Source organism: Biomphalaria glabrata, chromosome 6 (assembly GCF_947242115.1).
Source record: "Biomphalaria glabrata chromosome 6, xgBioGlab47.1, whole genome shotgun sequence".
Classification (NCBI taxonomy): domain Eukaryota; kingdom Metazoa; phylum Mollusca; class Gastropoda; family Planorbidae; genus Biomphalaria; species Biomphalaria glabrata.
The window spans coordinates 36,929,749-36,952,408 of record NC_074716.1 but is presented as its reverse complement, the minus strand read 5'-3'; the positions used below and the strand labels follow the sequence as shown (position 1 = coordinate 36,952,408).

Here is a 22,660-nt window from a genome sequence, read left to right as displayed (position 1 = left end):
AGTAATATCTGAGGATAACATAAAAATTTTGGTCATACATTAAATCTAAGATAATGATAACAACATGAGTTGCTCCATTAAAAAGTGAAGATAACTTTACACGTAATGATAACTAAATTGCTTCATTATAATCAGCCATAGGAAACGACATGTTGCTTAATTTAAACCAAAAAAATCTATTAGCTAGCATATAACTAAATAAAGCATCTGGACCTTATGGTATTCCAACTATATTGCTCAAAGTACAAAGCCACGAGCCAGTACCAGTGTTCAAAATACTTTTTCAGGTATCACTTAATCAGGGTAGGGTACATAGGTGTTGAAAATAAGCTAATGTAACTCTCCTATTTTAAAAAAGGGGGAAAATATTATATTGGAAACTACAGACCAGTATCTCTAACAAGCATCACATGTAAAGTACTAGAACACAATATTGTTATAGCCCTATTGGCGGCACGATAGGGTTAACTGTAGGCTCAGCTGACACATGTGAACTCAGGCAAATCACTCAGGTCAACAGCTGGCGATGGACAAGGGACAGTACTGCTAGTACACACAAATATGACCCGTGTTATGGTCATGTGATCGAAATCCTTCACGGATGAAAGACAGTGTGTAAGAAAGAGGCAGTTCAAGACAGGACAGCGAGGAGACCGAAACTGTGAGTCTGCAATGAATTCGGCCCTGGCGGAGTCCTCAAGTGAATGTCCAGGAAGAGATAGAGACAGTAGAGTTAAGTACGATGATGTACAGTGTAGCATTTTTAGTTGTTGATGTGAAGCCAATTGTCTAGTATTGGATGTTATCTATTCATTAAAGTACCAGATTATTTGGAACTCTTGTTGGCACGTTGATGTGTTGTGTTGTTGAGCAGTTGTTACAGAATGCCTGATTAGGATAGAGAAGATCATAACAATATGTAGCAACATCATAAATCATTTAGTTAAACATAACAATATGTAGCAACATCATAAATCATTTAGTTAAATATAATGTCCTCACTCCATACCAACATGGCTTTAGGAAATATAGCTCATCTGAAACTCAAATAATAGGATTAGTTGATAATTTTTCAAAGGAATTAGATACAAATGAGTAAATAGATTTCATTTTATTAGACTTCTGAAGGCATTTGACAGACAAAGTTCACCACCAGAGTTGCTTATAAAGTTAAAATTCTTGGGCATTGCTAGTTTATTAATATTAAGGCAATGAGAAAACAAAATGTAATAATAAATGGCTCCAAATTAACTCCAAGAATAGAAAACTGAGGTGTACCTTAATACTGTTTCTAATTTACATAAATGACCAACCAAATTGCATTAGTTTAGGAACAGATGTCAATTATTTGCAGACAATGCAAAATATATAGAACTACAAAAACAACACAAAATACTGAAATTTACTTAAAAGGATTAGAAGGATTAACACTTTCTCCTCGTAATTATTTACCACATTCTGGTGGAATCAACGCTGGTATCGTTAGTTACGAGAGAAAGAGTTAATGAAATGGTAATCGAATTGGGGCATGTCTTTCAACCCAAAAAAATGCCAGTTATAACAAAAAAAAAATTAAAAGCAAAATAAATTATACTTATTTTTTAATGGTAAACCAATTATAGAGACTAAAAACTCAAAATATCTAGGTGTAATAATAAATGAATAGTTGTCATAGAATCTCCATATTGATGAAACTATTTTTAAAAAGCAAGCAAATCATTAGGGTTTATTAAAAGAAATTGGTACAAATAAAAAAGAAGATAAAACTAAAATGCTATTTAATCTTACTCATATTAGAATATGCATCCTATTGTTGAGACCCTTAACTCAAGAAAACATAAAGAAATTAGAATAAATGCAAAATAGAGCAGTGAGATTTATAACAAATGAATATTCATATTTGATTAGAGTAACACGATTAGTAAAGTCACTAAATTTGGAGACACTCCAGGACAAAAGAATAATAAGTAAAGTAGCTATAATACATAAAACACTGAACTATAATTTACAAATAAAAAAACAAAACATAAAATACTCAGAATAACACAAAGATGTAGGTATATTTCTTATTCCATATGCTAAGACTAATTCGTACAAGTGCTCCTTCTTCCCTAGGGCCTTAAGAGAATGGTTTGGGTTGCTTGAATCAGCCAGAAAAACCAATGACTAAGCAGAGCTTAAGTGACTGATAAACATGCATGGTTAGATTGACTCATGAAATGCATAGGACATAATGAATCTTCTCTTTTGAAATAACATCTGTAATTTATAAAATAGGATAAGAATACAACCGATTCTTATAATGATGACTTAATTTCATTGACTTCAAAACAAATAATTTCACCTGTCAACAGAACACCACTGTTCCTGTCAGAAATGGCTGTTAAGTGTGTCATTACTGAAATACAATCCTAGATCATTTAATTTCTTGTCTCCTTTTTTTTTTAAATCACAATTTCATATATGCTTAGTCCCATAAACCTTTTTGAAGCCTTTAAGGCTTTAATATTATACCTTAATAACTGCTCCAGGTGGTAATAGTTATACCTTGTCTTAAATGGTCTAGCCTTAGATTTTAGCCAAATTTCAACATGTTATAGAACTACATTAGGCTCAATCAACTTATGCAAAACTATAATAAAAAGGCTTACTGCAAATTAATATAAGTAACAAACAAATACCAGGGTAAAAACTATTTTAAATCCTCAACAAACACTAGCCAAGTAAAATTATTAATCAAAATATTCAATAAGTTTTTAAATCAACTTAACAAAATACCTGATGACCAATAACTATTACTACTTTATAAAGATCTGTCACTGGCAATTTCTTCAGCCTCTTCCCACCTTGTCCACTGCTCTGGGGTTCTTAATAAAAGTGTGGCATTAAATTATATGAGGACATCTCTGTTTAGGCCTTCTTCATATTGGCCTCCATGTCATTGCAACTCTTGGAATGCATAATTCATTCTGTTGGAGGACATGTCCCGCAAACCTTATGCGACGCTCAGTCACAACCTCATTTAGTGGTTGAGTTCCAGTCCGGCATAGAATTTCTTTGTTTGAGACCCAATCTCAGTAACTAACTCCTAAAATCCGTCTTGCCAGAACTTATTTCAATTGTTAACTTAAAATGGAATAAATCTATTACCGGTATTAATAACAATCACTTGCTTATGTACATTATAGTATAGTAATTATTAATATTTATACTTTATAAATTATCTATGTAAAAAAGTATTATTAATCATATTAGTCATATGTTTGTCCTTCTTTATTTACAGCATGATACAACTTCAGCTTGTGCCCCTTATGGAACAACCGAGTCTGGTGCTTCTTTAGGAAATTTCATCATGTTTCCCAGTGCAACTCAAGGCAACTTACCAAACAATGCTAAATTTAGCAGCTGTAGCATAAGCTCTATAAGTAAAGTTTTGGATACTTTAGAACCAAAAGGCAAAAGAGTAAACTGTTTCCAAAGTGAGTCATGGATGAAATTTTCTAGAACTAGCTAAAATATCTGTTGGTCTCTTTGGGTAATTCTTAAAGGAAAAATAAAGATTTATAAAAGAAAATTAATTGCAAAAATACAGACGAATTGTGTCTCTAGCCCTGCTGTAACCTTTACTCTTGTTTCTAGCAGCATTAACATGGGAGTAAAAACAAATACTGTAATCTTAATTATAGTTTTCAGCAGCATCAACATGAGAGTGAATCTAAAATAAAGTTCAGCTATTTAGATATTCCTTAAACCATATGGCTAGGTTGATTTCCATTTCACATTGATGGTAGTAGTAGGAATATAAACATTTCTTAATAATATATCACAATGAAAAATACTTTGTTAGAATGTGCTTATCGTCCCGAGACATGACGTTAAACTGCGCTCCTCTTTCCTTAGCACTTTTGGAGCTCAAAAGTGCCCTACTTCTTTTCTATCATTGTGTCTGCCTCCTCTTTTCCTAAGTCTGCCTTCATTGATCATCACACTTCTCCTTAACTTTAAATTCTCACTACGTCCTAGACCAGTCCGTTTGCCGTGGACTGCGACGAGTAAGGGGGGGATAAAGAGATCCTGGTGTTTGAGTGATGGCTATCTAAGGATAAACCACAACAACACAATACTTTGGCTCCAAGTTCCCCTAGACCTGAGACCCAGATGGCCCGCTCTGGGTCAACCGGCTGGTCATGCCGAGCTACCAGCATAGGTCATCGACCTATGCTGGAGGGCGGTGGCTGGAGGGTCAATCAGGGAGCTGCTGTATCGGACACATGTCCGATGTAGCAGCTGACTGAGTATAGCACCTGTGTAGCCCTGGCGGGCTCATTCTGGACATCCGAATGTCTGGGCAAGAAACGTCGAATTGATGATAAAAAAGAGGAGGTCCCAAAAAGCTGTGCCACCTGGCCATCATTTCTGGTGGTTAGGTGCACAGAGGAGGGAAAAAACCTGACAAAGTTGAGCCCTTTTATTATCTATAAGGGACTCAAGTCAGTAGTGGGAGAGCCCAAGAGTGTGTCTAAGCTACACAAATCAATGGAACTCCTTGTAGAAGTAGACAGCAAGACACACTCTGATGGGCTTTTAAGATGCAGAAGACTCTGTGATCTCCAAGTGGAAGTCATGCCACACAAGAGTCTGAACACCAGCAGAGGTGTAATCAGCTCTAGGGACCTACTGGAATGTTCCGAGAAGGAAATAGTGGAGGGCATTGAGGAGTCACCCATGCCCGGCGCATTACCAGGCGCAGGGAGGGTGAGGAGGTCAAAACCGCCACTATTATCTTCACATTTGGAACTAGGACACCGCCAGAGTATGTGAATGTCAGAATACCTACAAGTTCCAGTGAGGCCCTACATACCTAACCTCATGAGGTGCTTCAAGTGCCAGGGTTATGGACACGTCGCGGCAGTCTGCAAGAGGAACACTGTGTGTGCCAGATGTGCTGGAGAGGGTCATGAGGACAAGGGCTGCACAGCCCAGTTCAAATGCCAAAACTGTCCAGCTGGCCACTCAGCCTACTCCAAGGACTGCCCTGTGTGGAAACAGGAGGTTGCCGTGCAGGAGTACAAGGCAAGAAACGGATGTACCTTTAGCCAGGCGAAATCGGCTGTACTGGCCCTACCCAAGGGCCAACTCGGCTTTACAAAGACCTACGCCCAGGCTGTTGCTAAGAAAGGAAGATCCATAGCCACACAGACGGACACATTGACCCCACCACCCCCTCCTCCTCCTCCAACTCAGAAGAAAACACCGCCAAAGAACACACCTCTGAAGAAACAAGAAAGCCCTGTTGTCATGCTAAAGAACAGGTTCTCTGTGCTCGCTGATGAGAGCATGGAGACTGAGCAGCATGTCAAAACCAATACTCCGGGAGAACCCGGAGACATCATGTCTGACACAGGTTCTCCTCAGAGAACCCAGCCAGACACCCCAACCTCTACCGAGTTAGAGGTTGACCAACTCCCTAAGGGGAGAAATCAAAGCGGAGAGGATGCCCGAGGTGAGAGAGGAGGAAATAACCTCCACTCTAACCAGAGGGATCTCCCCTCTCCAGAGAGAAAAACTTCCCCCAAAAGGGGGTAGTCCTCCTCTCCATCCAAACCCAAGAACAAAAATACCAAGGTCACTGGAATAAAGGGAAACCCCTCCGGGGGCCTCCCAAGGCCAAATAGCTCCAAGTAGGTCATCTAGAATAAGCCATGGATTCCAGAATTGTACAGTGGAATTGTAGAGGCCTCAAGGCCAATTACGAGGAAATGCAGCTACTGATGGACTCTGAGACTCCTGTAGCTGTCTGCTTCCGAAGCTACCGTGCTTACAGCAAGAATGTTGAGGATGCAGAGAGAGCATCAGGTGGAGTCTGTATCCTTGTGAAGGATAGCATCCCCCATGAGAGGGTAGAACTACAGACCACACTACAGGCCGTAGCAGCTAGGATAACCCTTCACAAGGTTATCACTTGCTGCAGCCTGTATCTACCACCAGGCGCTCCATTAAACCGAACAGACATGGAGGACCTATTGAAACAACTCCCCCGGCCTTATTTAATCCTTGGGGATTTCAATGCCCATAACACCATGTGGGGATCCAACAATACCGACACAAGAGGTCGTATGCTGGAGGATATCTTCCTCCAACATGATTTATGCATACTTAATAATGCATCACCGACCTACTTGCACCCAGGAACTGGATCACTCACATGCATTGACCTCACCGTATGCGTCCCCGGACTTCTGGACGACTTTAAATGGTCAGTTAGCAATGATCTACGGGGAAGTGATCACTTCCCAATCATCATTACTAACAATCTCCCTTCATTAAGACGACCTCAGCGGTGGAAATTGAATAAGGCCAATTGGAAACAATTCCAAAAAAGATGCTCCGAGGATATCACAGAAAATATCCTCGATGAACAGAACCCAGCTGATACCTTTGCTAGCAAGCTACTAAGTATAGCCAGGAAAGTTATACCCCTAACCTCTGCAAATCCAAAACGGCCTAGCAAACCATGGTTTGATACAGCTTGCAAAAGTGCTATTGGCGATAGGAAAAAACGACTGGCTACATTTATAACGAATCCTTCCCAGGAAAACCTAAAGCTATTCAGGATAGCTAGAGCAAAGGCTAGACAAACCATACGGTCAGCCAAAAGGAATTCCTGGAGAAGTTTTGTCGGCAGTCTGGATGCCAAAACTTCTGCTAGAGCGGTTTGGAAGGCAGTAAGGCGAATCAAAGGGAAAGAATCAAATGCAATAGGGCATTTGAAAAACCAAGGACGAACTGTCACGTCCCCCAGAGAAATAGCTGACTGCCTTGCATCCTCAATAGCAGAAAAATCATCCACTGCACACTACACGCCAGAGTTCCAAAAAGTCAAAACCAGGGAGGAAAGACACCCCATTGATTTCAGGTCAGAGAACAATGAAGACTACAACAAACCGTTCTCGCTTGAGGAACTGAGGGAATCGCTGGACAAGTCACATGACACAGCGCCTGGAGAAGACGAAATCCATTACCAGTTCCTCAAGCACCTTCCCGAACCCTCATTGGCAGTCCTGCTAGGGGTCTATAACTGTGTGTGGCAAACAGGCGCTTTCCCAAACAGCTGGAGGAAAGCCACAGTTATACCGATACCTAAACCGGGAAGAGACGGCTCTGACCCAGCTAACTATCGACCAATAGCACTAACAAGCTGCATCTGCAAAACCATGGAAAGAATGATTAACAGTAGGCTGGTCTGGTACCTGGAAAGGAATAAAGAATCTCCAACTACCAGTGCGGATTCCGGCAGGGGCGGACAACAAATGACCACCTGGTAAGGCTGGAAGCTTATATTAGAAATGCATTACTCAGAAGAGAACATCTAGTAGCTGTATTCTTCGATATACAAAAGGCCTATGACACAACCTGGAAACATGGCATTCTACGTGATCTGGCGCTTATGGGGCTTAAGGGACACCTCCCCCGTTTTGTGGGGGAATTCCTGAAAGATCGAAAATTTCAGTGGGCAACTCCGCTTCTGACACTCATGACCAGGAAATGGGTGTACCCCAGGGCAGCATTCTGTCAGTCACCCTGTTCAACATTAAAATAAATAGCATCATAAATGCGCTGTCCCCTGGCATAGAGTGCTCTTTGTATGTTGATGACTTTGTCATTCTCACTTATGGGAAAAACATGAACACCTTAGAAAGAAAATTACAGTTATGTTTAAACAAAATTCAGGGTTGGGCAAACTATAATGGTTTCAAATTCTCAGACTCCAAAACAGTTAGTATGCATTTTTGTAATCTAAGGGGACTCCACCCAGACCCTGAACTATTTATACACAAAAAGAAGATCCCTGTCGTGAAAACTACAAAATTTTTAGGCCTCACCTTAGATTCCAAATTTAATTTTCTCCTCCACATTAAGGAACTTAAGAAGAAATGCCAAAAGTCATTAAACATACTAAGAGTACTCAGCCATACGGACTGGGGAGCTGACAGAGATACCTTGCTGCTGCTCTATCGGAGTCTAATTCGATCCAAGCTAGACTACGGATCCATAATATATGGAGCAGCAATGAAGTCGTACCTAAAAATACTGGAACCAATACAAAATGCTGCCCTGCGTCTCTGTCTCGGCGCGTTTCGTACATCACCTATCCCAAGTCTCCATGTGGAGGCGGGAGAACATCCAGATACCAGGATGTCAGAGCGAAATATTTTAGAGTCACTAATTTAAATACACTATTTGATAATGTCGACCCTGGGAAGGTACTGGGCTTTATCCGGGAAGTGGGGCTATCTACGAAGATCTGATTTATGAATTTGTGAACATGCACTATTTACATTAGATTTTTACCAAATATTTAAATTTTTACTACCTTGACTATTTTAACTGTGAATAGACCTTTATTTTAATGATATGACTGTATAGAATCTGGCCCTGTTGTTTAGAGAGAGAGTAGTCCTTAAGGGACTGCAGGCACGACATGGCCTAAATTGTGCTGATGTGCCTCAAATCAAACAAACAAACAAGAATGTGCTTAAACAATTTTATTAACTGGTTTAGCAGGTTCCAAATGTCAATAGAATCAAGACCAATCATCATAGAAGGTCTGAACACTGATCTGCCATGCTGCAACTGTGGGCAGTAAAGACAAAAAGCTCATTGCCACAGCATACAGACATTGACTGTGGCAATGAACAATTGGTCTCCAATGCCTACAGGTTTAGACATATTTGTTTTCAGGACTTCTATTACAATTGGTCTCAATGGAATGCTAAGCTGGCTAGTTCAATAGTTCCAGATGATTTTATAAACTTTTTTGTAAAGAATTTCAGGCACTTATTTTGTATGGGGTTTCTATAATATTCTGCAGCCTTTACCAAGGTTTATACTAAATTTCACCAACAATAGTCAAATGGTGTGGATTCAAGATTGTTAGAATATTGATGTAATCAATTAACAGAACCTTTTAACAACTTTTAAAATTTAATGCTCTAAACCTGGATTTACCTGATGCCATGTGTACATTATATGGACCCTGGGTTATCCTAGTTAACCTACTTCAGGACCTTCACCTAAAAGTACTGATTATTCATGCTATGATTTAGTTGATCAAACTAGGATGGCTGCCTGGACATGTGAAGTTGATAGCTACACTCTAATGAGCTTTTACAATGCAGGAGATTCTGTGATCTCCATGTGGAAGTCATGCCACACAAGATTCTAAACACCATCAGAGGCATTATCAGTTCTTGAGACCTGCTGGAATGTTCCAAGAAGGAAATAGTGGAGGGAATTGAAGGAGTCATCTATGCCTATTGCATTACCAGGCGTAGGGATGGTGAGGAAATCAAAAACTCACATTCGGAACTAGGACACCATAGTGTATGTCAAGGAAGGTTACCTATTAGTTCCTTTGTGGCCCTATATACCTTATCCCATGAGATGCTTTAATTGCCAGGGTTATGGACATGGCACAGCAATCTGCTAGACTCACGCTGGCCACTCAGCCTACTCCAAGAACTGCCCTGTTTGGAAACAGGAGGTTGCCATGCAGGAGTACCAGCCAGGAGAAATCAGCTGTATTGGCCCTCCCCAATAGCCAATTCGGCTTGACAAAGACCTACACCCATGCTGTTGTTAAGAAAGGAAAGTCAATAGCCACACAGATGGACAAATTGACCCCACCACCCACTCCTTCACCGCCATGAAGCACACCTCCAAAGGGGAATGAGAGCCCTATGTTAAAGAACAGATTATCTGTGTCCACTGATGAGGACATGGAGACCTGGAGACAACATGTTCTCTGAGAATGCAGCCAGACCCACCATCCTCGACGAAGTTAAAGGTTGATCAACTCCCTAAGTGGAGAAGTCCAACTAAAGTGAAAGATGCCTAAAGTGAGGTTGGAGAAAATAGCTTACGATTTGACCGGAGGAATCTTTCCTCTCCAGAGGGGGGTGTTCCTTTTCCATCCAAATCAAAATCTAAAAATAAAATATCAGGGGAATTAAGGGAAACACCTCCAGAGGCCTTCCAGGGCCTAATAATTCCAAGAAGGTCATCTAAAATAAACCATGGATTCCAGGATTGTACATTGAAATTGAAAGGCCCCAAGGCCAATTATGAGAAAATGCAGAGAGAGCATCAGGTGGAGCTTGTATCCTTGTGAAGGGCAGCATCCCCCAAACCACACTACAGTCCGTAGCAGCTAGGATATCTCAACACAAGTTTATCACTTGCTGCAGCTTGTATTTATCTCCTTCCTTTGGGAAGGCGATTGTCTAGCATGCTGACTACATGTCCCACCATCAAAATTTGTACCTTAAAGACCACCTTGGAACTCAGACAAAGAAAACAGCCCAGCGACTTTTTTTTCTATACATATTAATAGCTTTAAACTAAATAAGAAGATCCTAGATACTTTTTACGGTGCAACTATGCAAAATCTGCTAACATATGAATAACTTGTTGGCTAGGCAACGCTTCATCTAAACTGTTGCGCCGGCTAGAAAACATAATAAAAAGGCATCAAAAATCACACGCACAACATTACCAGATTAAATCCACTATCAGTTCCTCAAATATCTTCCTGAACCCTCATTGACAACCCTGCTAAAAAATATAATGGAAATCAGGTGCTTTCCCAAACAGCTGGAGGAAAACCACAGTTATACCAATATGGAAACCAGGAAAAGATGGGTGTGGCCCAGCTAGCTATCACCCAATAGCATTAACAAGCTGCATCTTCAAAACCATGGAAAAGATGATAAATAATAGGCTGGTCTGGTTCTTTGTGAGAAATAAATTAATCTCTAGATTCTAACTACCATTCTGGCATGGGCTGACAACAACTGACCACCCGGTAAGGCTGGAATATTTCATCAGGAATGCATTTATTAGACGAGAATATCTCTCAGTAACTGCATTTTTTAATATAGAAAAGGCCTATGATACAACCTGGAATCATGGCATTCTTCAAGACCTGAAGCTTATGGGGCTAAGGGGACACCTATACTGCTTTATGAAGGAATTCCTAAAGGAAATTACACGTTCGAGTGGGCTACTCTGCTTCTGGCACTTATGACCAGGAGATGGGTGTGTCCCAGGCCAGCATGCTTTCAATAACTCTGTTCAATATAAAAATTAACAGCATTATAAGGGCTTGGTCCCTAGGCAAAGAGTGCTCTCTGTATGTTGATGAATTTGTCATTTTTATATATCTACGGTAAAAACAGGAATACTTTAGAAAGAAAATTACAATGATGTTTAAATAAAATTCAGAATTGGGCAAACGATAATGGCTTACAATTTTTGGACTCAAAACTGTTAGCATGTATTTTTCTAATCTAAGGGGAATCCACCCAGACCCTGATTTATTTTTAGATAAAAAGAAGATCCCTATTAAAACTACTAAATTTTAGGCCTCACCCTAAATTCGAAATTTAATTATCTCCTCCATATTAAAGAAATTAAGAAGAAATGCCAAAAATCATTAAACATAGGCCTACTCAGCAATATTTTTTGGGGAGCTGACAAGAGATACCTTGCTGCTGCTATATTGGAGTCTGATTCAATCCATGTTAGACTATGGATCCATAATATATGGAACAGCTAGAAAATCGTACCTAAAAATATTGGAACCCATACAAAACTCTGCCCTGTGTCTCCATGCATTTCGAACATCACAAATCCCAAGTCTCCATTTGAGGCTGGAGAACGTAAAAACTTGCAATGCAGTAGCCTATATAGTCAAGTTAAAATCCAACCCCTGGAATCCTGCTTTCAACTCCATATCTCACCCTACCAATGTGGAACTATGGGCTACAATCGAAGCTATTGGGCCTTCAAATGAGAGAATCCATTTAAAGTTAACCCCACCCATTAACCAAGTCTCTAAAATAGAAATACCACAGAAACCTCCTTGGTTGATGAATAAGCCTAATTTAAATTTATCCTTTACTAATTTTAACAAGAAAAACATTAACTATTTTATAAAAAGACTCTACCTCCATTATTAAACTTAAAATACAATAAAATAATTTTTAAAAAATTACAAAATATTTGATTCAATTCGGGTATTGAGTTTGTGACACCATCAGCTGCTTGCACGTATGATTTTTATGATGTGGCCATCGGGCAAGGCATATTTGTGCAATTATTTACTGGTATGTCCATTAATCGGACATCTAGATCTAGATCTAATACTAGATCAAACGTTCTGATTTCTAGATCTAGAATGTAGATGTAATCCATTTTAGATTTACGTACAAATATTGAATAACCAGCAGTGCACATCGGCTACACCTTCTTTTCTTTTTTTTAATTGTTATAAATGGGCCATATTTTAACGATCAACCTAATATACTTTTTATATCTGTTGTAATGAAATTTCAGGGTCTGCTCTCTATTTCCTTTTCTGTCTGTCTCTCTCTGATTTCACTTTCTGGAACACCTTTTTTTTTTATTTTAACCTGTGCATCGTAATTTCTCTGACATAGACTTTTGGCTTGATTTGGAAACACCTGCTCCATTATGGGCCCCAACACATGCACGCACTCGTGACTTTTCTATGGCTTCAATCTATAACTGTCTTCCAATTGATACATAAAAGCTTACGCTTTTAGAGCAAATAGCATCTGACCATTGGAATGTCATGGCCATAGAGGCAAATTAAAGTGCAGACAGAGAAGCAAAGAGATCCCTAAATGAAGTTGTGTAAGGAACCCAAATTTCCTGCTTTGACCTGAGACAAGAGTGTAACCTCTGCCACCTACCAAGAGTGGGCTAAAAAATGTTGTGGTAGATGTCAGGTGGCAATCCACATATGAGGGTCTGAAGCACAGATGCACAATCATGTCCAGACTTAGGATTGACCACACCTACATCACACACTCCTTTGTGCTAATGAGAGAAGATCCCTCACTCTGCGGCTGTTGTGACTCTTACCTCACCGTAGAGCATATCCTCCGTGATTGCTTCAGATACCAGGATATTAGAGGGAAATATTTTAGAACAAACTCAAAACACTGTTTGATTGCATTGATCCTGGGAATGTACTGGGCTTTATCCTAGACTGTACAAATTTAAGTGAATTTAGATTGGACAAAGTACTTTTAAATATATACATATTTACAAGTTTACAATATATTTTTTTATTAGATTATTACAATTTTTAATATTTGAGTTATGAGTGGACCTATTTTTTTTTATACCTCAATTGTGTAACTCTAACACATGACTTATATAGGGGAAGTAATCCTTGAAGGAATATTGGTACAACGTGGCTTAAATTGTGCCAAATATCAAATCAAATCAACTGATATATTTTACAGCCTCTTCCTCTGTCTAAAAATGAGAATCACACGTTTCATTCACATTGATTGAACTGTGTTATTTTGATGGATGACTAATAAATAAATTTGATGACTTTAATTTTACATATTGTAAGATCTATTGCATTCTGGGTAAAAAATTTTCTTAAGGGTCACTTTGAAAATCTACTTGTTACTTGGTTCTGCATACATATTGTTTTTTAATCAATGTTTTAGCATAGCAGCGCATCATTAAACATTTATATTTTTTCTCCAACTTTTCTAATTTTTTTTTTAACAAGAAAATATTCTCTTAGATTGAATTTATGGTACTTACTAAAACTGGTGACAACACTTGTTCTGTATAAATACTAACATGTTTTAAGATCTAGTTAAACTATTTCACATCAGTGTAAAATTATTAACACTTATGGTGTGCATTTCTTTTTTATTCAGAGTCTAACAATGCTTTCTGTGGTAATAGTGTTGTGGAGTTCAATGAAACATGTGACTGTGGATTTATGGAAGAATGCAGTGATAAGTGTTGCAATTATCAGACTGACAATCCAAATAAAGATGCATGTTCCTTAAAAAGTGGCGTTTGCAGGTAATGAGAAATATTTCATATTTAATTTTATGTTTAAAAAGATTTCTGCTTTGATTACATAGCTGTTATGTAAGAAACTTAAGGGAAGTAACTCAACCATATAGATGTTTATTCAAGGGACATCACAAATACATAGAACAATGTCTGCCTTTAGGACAGCCTCTTCATAAGTTCTCAACTTGGGTAGAACTTTGTTATCATCTCCTTTCTAATGTAAACATCTTTCCTAGTCACATCATTGTACACATCATTTCTCCCACACTCTAGCAGTGTACACAAAAGCCTTAGGCACATAATAGACTTCTCTATTTCATTTGTCTCTTTGGTGGGCGGTGTACATGGCAGGGTTATAACAGTTATATAAATTTGATCTGTTTTAATGAATATTTACATTTTATCTTTTCAAATGCCGGTATTTTATTTCATTTGTTATTAATCTACTGAATCAAGCTTGTCTGCATTAAAAAGGTGGATAGACATGTTTTTTTCACAAAAAGAATTAGTGTGATTTAAAGTTTGTTTTTTTTCTTTTTTAAAAGAAAAGCTTGTATCAATTTACTCTGTCTGTCTGTCTGTACACATCATTTTTCCCACACCCAATCTTGGATCAAGTTAAAGTTTTGCACAATTATTTCTTGTACCTGACAAAACAAAAATCAATTTTTTTTAAATTAACAAATAAGTTAATTAACTATTGGTAATAAAATTTTTTGATTGGTATCGAACAAGGGAAAGAACTTTTATTTGACATGTTGTGTAGAGAAGTAGGTTGTGGCTTAAAGAATTGAAACATAATAGAAAACTATAAAACCTTCTATTTCCATAAGCACTTCACTGGCACAGTTGTTAGTGTATTGGCTTAAGGAGACTTGAGCCTTAGAGTTTGAATTTAAAGTCGTAAACATTTTTTTTCAATGCATTTAAAAAGCTATCTAACCCTTAAGTATAAAGGTAACTTATTCAACTTTTAACACCTTATTGGGTTAAATACAATTTCTTTCCGTTGTTTCAGATACCAAACAAAATAATTAATGATCTAAGATAATTAACTAATTGTTAATTTTTTTAGTGGCCCCTGTAAGGGGAAAAGCTGCTATTAAGTTTGTGCAAAATGTCCGTCTGTCACACTCAGATCTCAAAAACTAGAAGAGAAATGAATAATATTATTTCACCATGTGATACGGCTTACAAAGTTTAGGTGCAACAGCTACTTTTTGTTTTCTAAAAGCAAACCGTTTAGTTTATACAATTAATTATGCAAGTGATTTTTTCATAAAAATACACCAATGCTAAAACAATACATAAATGTAAGGGAGATAATTTTACAATATGTTAACAAAGAAAGATAAGTTTTTGTATATTTTTAGTAACACTAGAACAAATATGGTTGAAGTGTGGTCGAGAGGCTAAGTACGCTTGAACTTGACTTGGCTTGGCTACCTATGAAGGGGGATCAAGGCTCAACACCCAACTGGAGCAGAGTTGTGTCGGAAAAACCTTCTCCCAGATACCCCCTCCCCCCCCCAACTGGTCCGCAAATGAGATTGAACCATAGCGTTCTGAGCATGCTATAAGTATGAAAGTAGTGCTATATAAAAGTTATAATTATTATTATCAATATATTTATAAAATATACAAGAAATGTTCACAACAAATATAAATATTAGTTAACTGTGTTTTTTTCTGGTCAACTACCTGCAGTAGCGTGACAGCCGGGGCAAAACATTGTACTAAACTAGTTTCTTCAAAATTAAAAAATAATCAGATTTTATTTATTTTTTGTTTAGTGCCTCCAACTGGATAAAACCAATGCAATGATAATTTCTTTATATTGAATGTAAAAACAAAGAAATGATCTTTGACTTTTTTAAAGAAAAGAAGGAAAATGGCATTGTTTTGGAAGCAAGAAAAAACTAAAATAAAACAAACTTTTAAGTACCTTGGTTCTGTCTTAGACAATAAACAATAAATCAAATTTCACTGTTAAAACAGATTATAACACCAAACAAGCAAAATATAAAAATAAAAAACAAAAAAACAAAAAAAAACAAAGGTTTTCTATCTAAAGAGGAAGAACTCTGTCCTTAAAACTATATCTACCAATAATGTACATGTTACTTCTCTTATTTGATATCAAACAAAATAATTAATTACCAATAATTAATTGACTAATTGAGCATTTTTATTTATTGGTTCATGTTTTGTTAGGTACAGTAAATAATTGTTTAAAGTATCAACTTGATCAGAGAATGCATGAGGGAGAAACAGTGTTAACAATTATTTAAGGGGACTAAATCCAACAAATTTAGCCCTGGCAATCAAGTCATTAAATAAGAACAATCTGGTATAAACTTTGTCACATGTAAATTATGAGTGAGTCTGGTGTGAATGTACACTTTGGTTTCTTATAGTTGTAATGTTTTTTGTTTAATGTAATGCACAAATTGTAAGACAAATTTCCTTACGGATAATAAAGATTATTATTATTATTATTATTATATTTGAAATATTAGTTTGCCTTGTTGCCTTAAACAAAATAAGAATTTTTAGTAATTAATTGTTTAATTGGCTACTTTTTTAAAATTGATAAATGTCTTGTGCCCTTTTTTAAAATTGATAAATGTCTTGTGCAAAGTTTCATCTTGAGCTGAGAATGGGTGTGGGAGAAATAACATGTACACACTTTTTACCAGACAGACAGGGTGAGTTGATATAAGCTTTGTAAAAAGGACAACAAAGATTACAAAGAAAAAATTTCCTATTTTAGCATTTAAAAAAAAAGCCTTGTTAATGTTTTACTAAGCTCATTGAATATTAAGTTTCAACATCACTGCCTGGTTTGGCAATCTGAACAATAGAAATAAACTTAATGAAATCCAAAATGCTGTTAGTAAGGTTATTGGCACTCTATTGCAATAAAGAAACTCCACTTGCACAACTATTCAAGAAAAACTTTCTTAAGAAAGCTAAAGGACTTTAAACAATAAAAAAAAAATACACTGTTTAGGTCACAATTTTATCATCATAGAGAAAATACATGATCGCAGAAACAAGTATAAGAACTCTTATGTTCCCTTGGCGATAAAATTATATCATTGAATACATTACAACTTTTGTGATGTAAACTTCATATTAATGATTGAGTTAAACTGTGGCATGAACCAATATTTGGTTTGCTATAGTTTTAATGTTTATGTGTAATGCATTACAAATATCCTTTAGGATAATACAATTTAATTAGTTTTATTATAGAATGAATTAATTATCTTTTTTTTTCTTATTATTATTATTATTAAAATTTGGAGTGTAACAGCTACAAAAATGTAATTTTGGAAAGTTGACAATTTTCTACAGTTACATTGTTGTTGTTTTTCTTTCCCTATTCTGCAATGAGATAGTAGACGTCAAAGATTGAATGCATTGCCATCAGAACCAAACCGGATGTAGATGCCTTTGTGCAATCGCTGCCTCATTTGACCCAGCATTACGCCAAAGAAGATAGCGAATAGAGTAGGAGCAAGTACACACCCCTGCTTCATGCCATTTTCTATTGGAAAGTGATCAGACAGGTCACCATTGTGTCTGATCTGGCCTTTTTCATGTGAAACTGCTTGAGAATGGATAGGAACGTATGTGGGCATCCCAGCCTAGCCAAAATCCTCCACTAACCATCGTGACTGACCGTGTTGAAAGGCAGCGTATAGGCTTAGGTTCTGCTCTTTGCATTTTTCTTGTAATTGTCGCAGAAACATTATCATGTTAGAAGTACCTCTACCAGCGCTGAAACCACAAAAACAAACAGCTCTGAAACCACACAAACAAAGGAGATGGTCATAACGGAGCTGATGATTGCGCCCTGCCTTCATAATACTGTTTATTTTTATCTTAAACAGGGTTACTGAGAGAATGCTGCCCTGGGGTACACCCATTTCCTGGACATAAGTGTCAGAAGACTAAGACTAAGACTGCTTTATTGATCCTTACAGAAATTGGTTGTGATTACAAGGAATCTTTTCTCATATAAAGACAACACAACAAAAAAATACACATAAATACAACAGACACAACATAAAGAGTTCATTCAGCGACTACACACAGGTATCTTGGTGCTTTTCATGTTCCCTGATCAATGAGTGGCGGTCATAGAGTCTGACCGAGTGAGGTACGAACGAGTTTTTGTACCGCTCCGTTCTTGTTTTGATTGACAGCAGTCGCCCACTTCGCGAGGACCTGACGTAGTTCTGATGGAGTGGGTGGCAGCTTTCTTCCAAGATTTTTTCGATTTTTCTTAGGCACTTTTGTTCAAAAAGTTCCTTTAAATGTGGTAATGTTGTGAGTGTAATTTTTGATGCTTTTTTAATGATGTTTTCTAGACAACAGTTTAGATGAGGTATTGCCTTGCCAACAAGTTATTCCGTATGTTAGCAGATTTTGTATAGTTGCGCCGTATCGTCATTCCAACTGCTACATATGCATGTGAGACGTGGAAGTCATCTGTCAAAATTGAGAAAAGACTAAATGTGGCTCAACAGAGATGGCTGAGGCGGATTTTGGGAGACAGTTACACAGATCGGGTCTCAAACAAGGAAATCCTATGCCGAACTGGGAGTCGAACACTTAGTGAGGTTGTGAGCATTGAATGAGGTTTGCGGGACATGTTCTACGTCAAAATGAATTACGCACACCAAGAGTTGCGATAACATGGAAGCCAAAATGAGGAAAGGGCAAACAGGGACGTCCTCGTATTACTTGGCAACATACCTTCATGGAGGACCTCAGAACAGTGGACACCAGGTGAGAGGAGGCTTCAGACATTGCCAGTGACAGATCTTTATGGAGACAGCTTGCCGCCCAATGCGCCGAATGGCGCGGGAGGACCTAAGTCTAAGTAAGCGCCGTAAAAAGTCTCAAGATTCTTCTTGTTTAGTTTAAAGCTATTGAGTTTGTATAGAAAAAAGAGTCGCTGGGCTGTTTTCTTTGTCAGAGTTCCAAGGTGGTCTTCCCATGAAAGCTTGTTGTTGATGATAACGCCTAGATATTTATACGCGTTTACTTGTTCTATAGATTAGTGTTTATTTGCAGTTCATGTATAGTAGTTTTTTCTTTCTAAAATCTATTATAAGTTCTTTAGTTTTTGTGACATTTAGTTCTAGAAAGTTGTTGGTGCACCAGTTTGTAAACTCTACTATCGAGCTTCGATACTCAGTTTCATCTCCTGAAATAAGACCGACTATGGCAGTATCATCAGCGAATTTAATGAGTTTAACTAAGTCATAGATGCTTCTTATGTCATTAGTGTAAAGAGTGTGGCAAGACCGCACTACAAACAGTGATGTCCTTGCGAACGCCAGTATGGACAGTATAGAGGGACCTCTTATGATCTGACAGTTATGCTGGGCAGGGCACGTATCCCGTTTGGGAGACAAACATATGCCAAAGGCAGTCCTTTTTGGTGAAAATTTGCTGCCGGTGACAAACACAGACGGCGAAAAGAAAATCTAAATCGACCACCTGCGGACAATGGGTATGCTTGCCCTGGATGTGGCACAATATGTAGGTCACAGCTGGGGCTGCGCAACCACAGGAAATACTGCATTCCTCACTAATCTTCGTACTCGAAGACACACCTTATTTTTCTGTAATAAAATACTTGATTTGATTCTAATTGATTATTTTATTTGACATGTCTATTAAGTCCATCTCAAGGCCCTTGTTGTGACCAAAATACTTGTGGTTTCAAAAAAGAAGGCATTAATTGCTCTGTAGAAACAGAATGCAAATCCTTTTCACAATGTAATGGATATCCTTTTTAAAAAAAAATATTTCTGTATTCAATGTATTGAGTTTAAATTTTAAAAAAAATGCATTGTAGCTTAGTATATCTTATGTATAAAAATTGTGTAACAATTGTATATGATTAGTATTTGAGTATTTTAGTCCTTAACTTATTGCTACATCTCAAGCTAAATGCCCAGAGCCTAAACACAAAGCTAACATGACTTTATGCAACTCCTTCAGTAAAACATGTATTAATGGGGTAAGAGGAAAGCTTATTGTAGATTACTTTCTTTTCTTGGAGAGCTAAGTGTATTTTATTTATTTTTTCTATTGGTGTTTGTTTCATAATTCAGGAATGTATAGGCTCAGTGTGCTCTAATATAAGCTGGATTGAATGTTTTGTGACACAAGACACTGGGGCCTCAGAGGATGCCATGTGCTACATATCCTGTAGTAAGTTTTGTCATTTCATAGCATATTTGCTTCACATGTTTACTACACTATAATTTTGAAACAATAGTTGCTAGAAATAAAAACACTGAAAAAAATATTTGTAATAACATGTTTATTTTGTATTAGTGTGTTTGTTTTGAGTGACTAGTTTTGTATGTGACTGTGTATGGACAAACTGTTAGTATTTGGTGGAGTGAAATACTAATAAATTGTGTTTTGTAGGACTGTGTAGAATTGGATCAGTGAACAGTAGAGTAGTTAGGAGACAGCATGTACTGATGGAGATACAACATGATATAAAAATGTTAGATTATTGTAGAATAGTCCTATTTCAAAATCTGTGTAGAATAGCACTAATGACTAGAATTCTTAAGCAGCAATAATTCTTGTTTGTATGTTCATTGAGTGTATGCCATACTTCAATAACATATATTTTACTAACAGGGAGTCCCATCTTGCTAACAAGCACATGTTGGTATTTGAAACCAGCTGGTTCAAACTTTCCTACATATGCTTATAACCAAGTAATGAAATATGCTCTATTGTTGCTAGTATTAAACAGTTTAAATGCTATGCATAAGAAAACAAAACATCTCATGAGATTGCACTACTTTGAAAATATCCACAGATTCAAAAATGTATTCATCTGCATATTTTTTTATAAAATTGTGTCATTGTCAGCATCACTAACCAATCTTTGCATTTCTAAAGGAAAAAAAAATCACAAACAATTTTATTGGCATTTAGCTAGATCATTCTAAAAATCAACATATTTTTTTAAAGTGGTAATCATTTCCAAGCATTGAAAAAAAAAAGCTAATTTTTTATTTATGAAAACAAATAACTTTTGATGCTAAACTAACAGACAAAAAACTTTTTAATGCTGAATTTGGCTATGCTCATTAGTGTTAAAATTTATTGGAATAATTCTTTATTTCATATAATTTTTATAATAGAAAAAGGGAATTTTTATTTTTTTATATGAGTTTTGCACCCCTTGAGGATAAACCTATCTATATGGTGAAGTAAGACTAGTTAATGGTTATGATCTACATCTTGAACTATATGCTTTTGATTAATTCATCTAAGCCATATTTACTAATTTAATTTGTAATATACTTATGAAGTATTTAAAAATGATACATTTACTCCCTAGAGCAAAGTGAAACCAGTGAATGTATTAGCTCATATAATACAGATAAAGTTACCTTGTATCCAGAGTTTAAAAAACTTTTAGAGACAATCAGAAGTTTAAAGAACCAGTCTACTTCAGCTGCATTGGGAGTAAAACGTCCTGCAGGTATACATAACATCTAAATATTCTATTTTAATTCTGTAATTCAGAAATCTTGTTTGTTATATTTTTAATTAATGAATGGTCAGATGCTTAAGAATTATTAAATTCTCTCTTTGTTATTTCTTCCAAATCATTTTTCTATTCTCTTTTCTGACTCTTTGCCTCCAGATCCCTACCCACTTATTTTCCTAATCACTCGCTTTGCTTCCCACATTTGTCTCCTTTTATCCACTCTCCCCTTTGCCACTGTGTACTGTCTCTTTGCACCCAATTGACCTGTTTGCAATGCTTTCTAATTCCTGCCTCCAGCCTAACTTTTCATACATTTTTCTTGCTCCTTCTCAAATTCCCCTCTTAGCCTTCAAATCATTGCCTCCCATCTTCCACCCTCTTTCATTTCTCCACTTAGTTCTCTTCCTGTCCCCTTCCCTCATTCCCCAATTGTTTGGCAAGAAAGTGCACACATTTAAAACATTAACAAATATCATCATCACCCCCCTCTGCTCATTATTGCTTTTATCATAAATTGTTTTATCCATCTATCTATCTATATATATATATATATGATTTAGGCCCTCAATCTCATAACCATAACTTGTTTGATCATTTGCTATACTTGTTGTAAACTCAAAATGTAATGATTTGTTAATTGCTTGTTATATTTGTCTTTAGGCTCACCATGTAATGATTTTAAAGGTTACTGTGATGGTTTCTCCAAGTGCAGAAAGGTGGATGCTGAAGGTCCCTTCAAGCAACTAACAGACCTTATATTTAGTCCAGTCACTTTAGGGAACATCAGATCTTGGATAGAGGTTAGAGTCTAGCTATGTTATGTTAACTAAAATACAGAAGCAGTATATTTAAGGTCTCTTAATTGTTTAATAAATCATGAAGTGGGTAAGGATTCAAGTTGGGCTGTAGCTCCAGACATCTAATCCAGCACATGATAGAGTATTATAGTGTTGTTCTGTGAAACTGACACAAAAAAATGCAGAGGATAAGAGACCAGCGCTGGCCAAAGAAATGTTCAAGAAAAAACAAAATCAAGGCAGTTGACACAAGCTCCAGCTGGAATAACCTACAACTGAACATTCCAGACTCACATAGGTGTCACCAGACATATCAGAAGGCACAAAACAGCAGAGTATAGCTCTCAGCTTCCTGGATGATAAAAGTGGTCGTCATTGAACTATGATGGACATACTATATATA

The 22,660-nt window shown here is 36.9% G+C and overlaps 1 protein-coding gene across 12 annotated transcripts in view; it reads left to right on the top strand.

Annotated features, from left to right (window-relative positions):
* The window catches only part of LOC106059943 (disintegrin and metalloproteinase domain-containing protein 10-like), a 149,841-nt gene that overhangs the window by 81,486 nt on the left and 45,695 nt on the right, over positions 1 to 22,660 (top strand). For all 12 annotated transcript variants that reach the window (XM_056033727.1, XM_056033733.1, XM_056033731.1 and 9 more), the window contains 7 exons: positions 3,284 to 3,479; positions 13,770 to 13,920; positions 19,616 to 19,722; positions 19,878 to 19,957; positions 20,052 to 20,151; positions 21,308 to 21,451; positions 22,121 to 22,260. In XM_056033727.1, the coding sequence (XP_055889702.1) occupies positions 3,284 to 3,479; positions 13,770 to 13,920; positions 19,616 to 19,722; positions 19,878 to 19,957; positions 20,052 to 20,151; positions 21,308 to 21,451; positions 22,121 to 22,260 (918 nt within the window). The remainder of the gene's footprint in view (positions 1 to 3,283; positions 3,480 to 13,769; positions 13,921 to 19,615; positions 19,723 to 19,877; positions 19,958 to 20,051; positions 20,152 to 21,307; positions 21,452 to 22,120; positions 22,261 to 22,660) is intronic.